Here is a 2,416-nt window from a genome sequence, read left to right as displayed (position 1 = left end):
GCAGCCCCCAGCTCGGGCTCCGCCTCCCGATCGGCCCTGGACCGCCCCCCCCTCCCCGCGCTGCCTCCCGGGCCCCGCCGCCCGTCCCCTTCTCCGGCTCCCTCCGCAGACCCCGGACCTTCCCGAGGCTCCGCCCGGCCTCGTGCGAATCCCCCGCGCCCCCTCCGCTTTCCCAGGATCCCCCAGTACTGCCCCCAAATGATCTTAGCCACACCACCCTTCTCTAAATTCCTAAGACTTCGGGACCCCTCTGTCTTCCCCTATCCCGGGGCGCTCTCACCTAGCCAGGCTTTACCGCACCCCTGGCTCAGCCCGGGAGCAGCACCTGGGGGCACGCCTTAGCCCTGCCTTGCTTGAGTCCCCGCCTTCTCGGTAGTAGGGGGCGCCCCCAAGGCCAAGCCTTAACTTGTCTCCCCTCAGGCCCAAGAACAAGTCCTGTCGTCAATTGCCTACCCTTTTCTAGTCACTGAAATAACTCCTCTGGCTTCAGAATCCCCTCCCCAATCACTTGGGCACAGCTCATGCATTCATTCTCCCACGGCCAGGACCCCACCTCTTCCCTGCACCCTGGCCTCGGTGGTTGCAACAACTGCTAGTGTATAGAGGGCGTCCAACTCTGCCCTCTACTCCCCAACTCCGACCAGACTGTACTAGCCCCCTAGCTGCTGTCTTGCTTGCCAGCCCACTTGAGCGCTTTTATTTTGGATCCCTGCTCCCAGCTTGGAGCTGCTTTACTAGGCTGCCTGGCTCAGTGTGAAATTCCTGAAAAGGGCACAAGGTAGAAACCTACTGTCTGTGCCCTTTATCCGTGGCCTCCAAGTCCTTTGTCCTCTGCTCCATTCCCAGAAGAGGGGTCTGCTCACCCTCGTCACTCCCAGTCCTTCTTTTCCTAGATTCAAAGCAGAGCTGAAAACCTCCGGCTGCTCCCCAAACGCTTGACTGCAGCCTTTGGCCTTGGGCTGGTTCCACCTCCGACCCACATACCTCAGAGCCTCCAGGGATGGTCACTTCTCCAGGCATCCAGTGCTTGCCGCCCCTACCCCTCCTACTTTCTTGCATTTCTTCATCTTTCCTCTGTCCTCTCTTTTATCTCTCCACTCATTTCCTTCTTCCTTACCTTGACTTTAATCTTGTAAATGCTTCCTCCCTATGGTTTGTGAGCCACTTCCGTCTCTGTCAGACTGGTCTACCTGCACCTTTTGTCCAGGCTCAGCACATCAACATCTCTCCTTAGCTCTTCCCTCTTGTGCCTCCTTTCCCCTTCCTTAACCCTTCACTTGAATTGCCCACCCCCTACAAACACACCCATGACTTTCTTTTTTTCTCATATAACTTTGAATAAAGGCAAAAAACTGAAAAATAAGAAAAAAGCAAAATCTTTTTGCTTTTTTTTTTTTTGCAAAAAATTTGACCTTGAACTTAATAATATTGTTTATTAAACATTCTCCAAATGCTAGAAATTCAGATGTTATCTTTAATACATCACCATAATCCAATGAGAGATATTATCATTCCCATTTTCTAGATGAGCAAACTGAGATCAAGAGGACAGAGAACTAAAGGGACTTTCCAGTGTCACACAGCTAATGAGTGGCGGAGTTGAGATTTGAACTCCAAGCTTCAAAGCTTTGGCAGTTTCCATTAAGTCACACTGTCCTTGGTGACCTTGGGAAACCCTGCATGTCGGAGATGCCTGCCATGAAAGGCACATCTGCCTGAGAGCAGTTGGTTCTGTTTCTGTTCTGAGATTTGTATGGGATGTTTCTCCTGTCTCAGTTTACTAATCTGTGGACCCAAACATGGGGAAGAAATCTGGTCTTTCAAGTCCTTTAGTTCTAAACCTTCTCCTGCCTGGCTGATGTCTGCTCCAGTTCATTTATTCCTCCAAAATATGTCTCCCTGCCTCCCTCAGTCTCTCTTTTGTACCCTTACAATCCACCACTATGCTCTGCAATGGGGAGTTCTGATTCTCTATGGCTCTTTCTTCAAATATGCTGACATAGTCCATTTATAGAAGTGCACACCAGGAAAAAAGGGTTCCCTTATGTAAGGCAGAGTCTGTGCAAGTCCGTCATGGACCTCTGGTACAAAGTACTGTCGAATGAGACCAACACTTTCATTCATTCATTCACCACCAAATATCCAGTGCTCCTACCAGGCACTGTATGGGGATGCATAGATGGACAAGCACACTTTTGCCCTTGGAGAGCTTGTAATGACATGAGGGGAGATGAGATGTGCACAGAAATATCTCGGGCACTAGTCAGGGAGGCAGACATGTGTTTCCTAGATGAGGTGTTTGAGACTTGTGCTTGGAGAAATCAAAGAAAGCTTCACAGAGGAGGTGGTACTGGAGTTGAGCCTTAAAGGACTAGCAGCCTGGGGGTGGGCATTCCAAGTTAGAGATTGCATTTGG

The 2,416-nt window shown here is 50.7% G+C and overlaps 1 protein-coding gene across 1 annotated transcript in view; it reads right to left on the bottom strand.

The window, feature by feature from the left end:
- The window catches only part of ASTN2 (astrotactin 2), a 1,259,674-nt gene extending 1,258,654 nt beyond the window's left edge, over positions 1 to 1,020 (bottom strand). Inside the window, exon 1 of the mRNA XM_042780380.1 lies at positions 985 to 1,020. Within this exon, the coding sequence (XP_042636314.1) occupies positions 985 to 1,020 (36 nt within the window). The remainder of the gene's footprint in view (positions 1 to 984) is intronic.
- Positions 1,021 to 2,416: the final 1,396 nt, after the last annotated feature.

The sequence above is a fragment of the Orycteropus afer genome, unplaced genomic scaffold, assembly GCF_000298275.1.
Source record: "Orycteropus afer afer isolate SDZICR_OR568_19922 unplaced genomic scaffold, OryAfe1.0 scaffold00037, whole genome shotgun sequence".
NCBI classification, from domain to species: Eukaryota; Metazoa; Chordata; class Mammalia; order Tubulidentata; family Orycteropodidae; genus Orycteropus; species Orycteropus afer.
The sequence above is the reverse complement of the archived record's forward strand: the minus strand, read 5'-3'. Positions and strand labels throughout refer to the sequence as shown.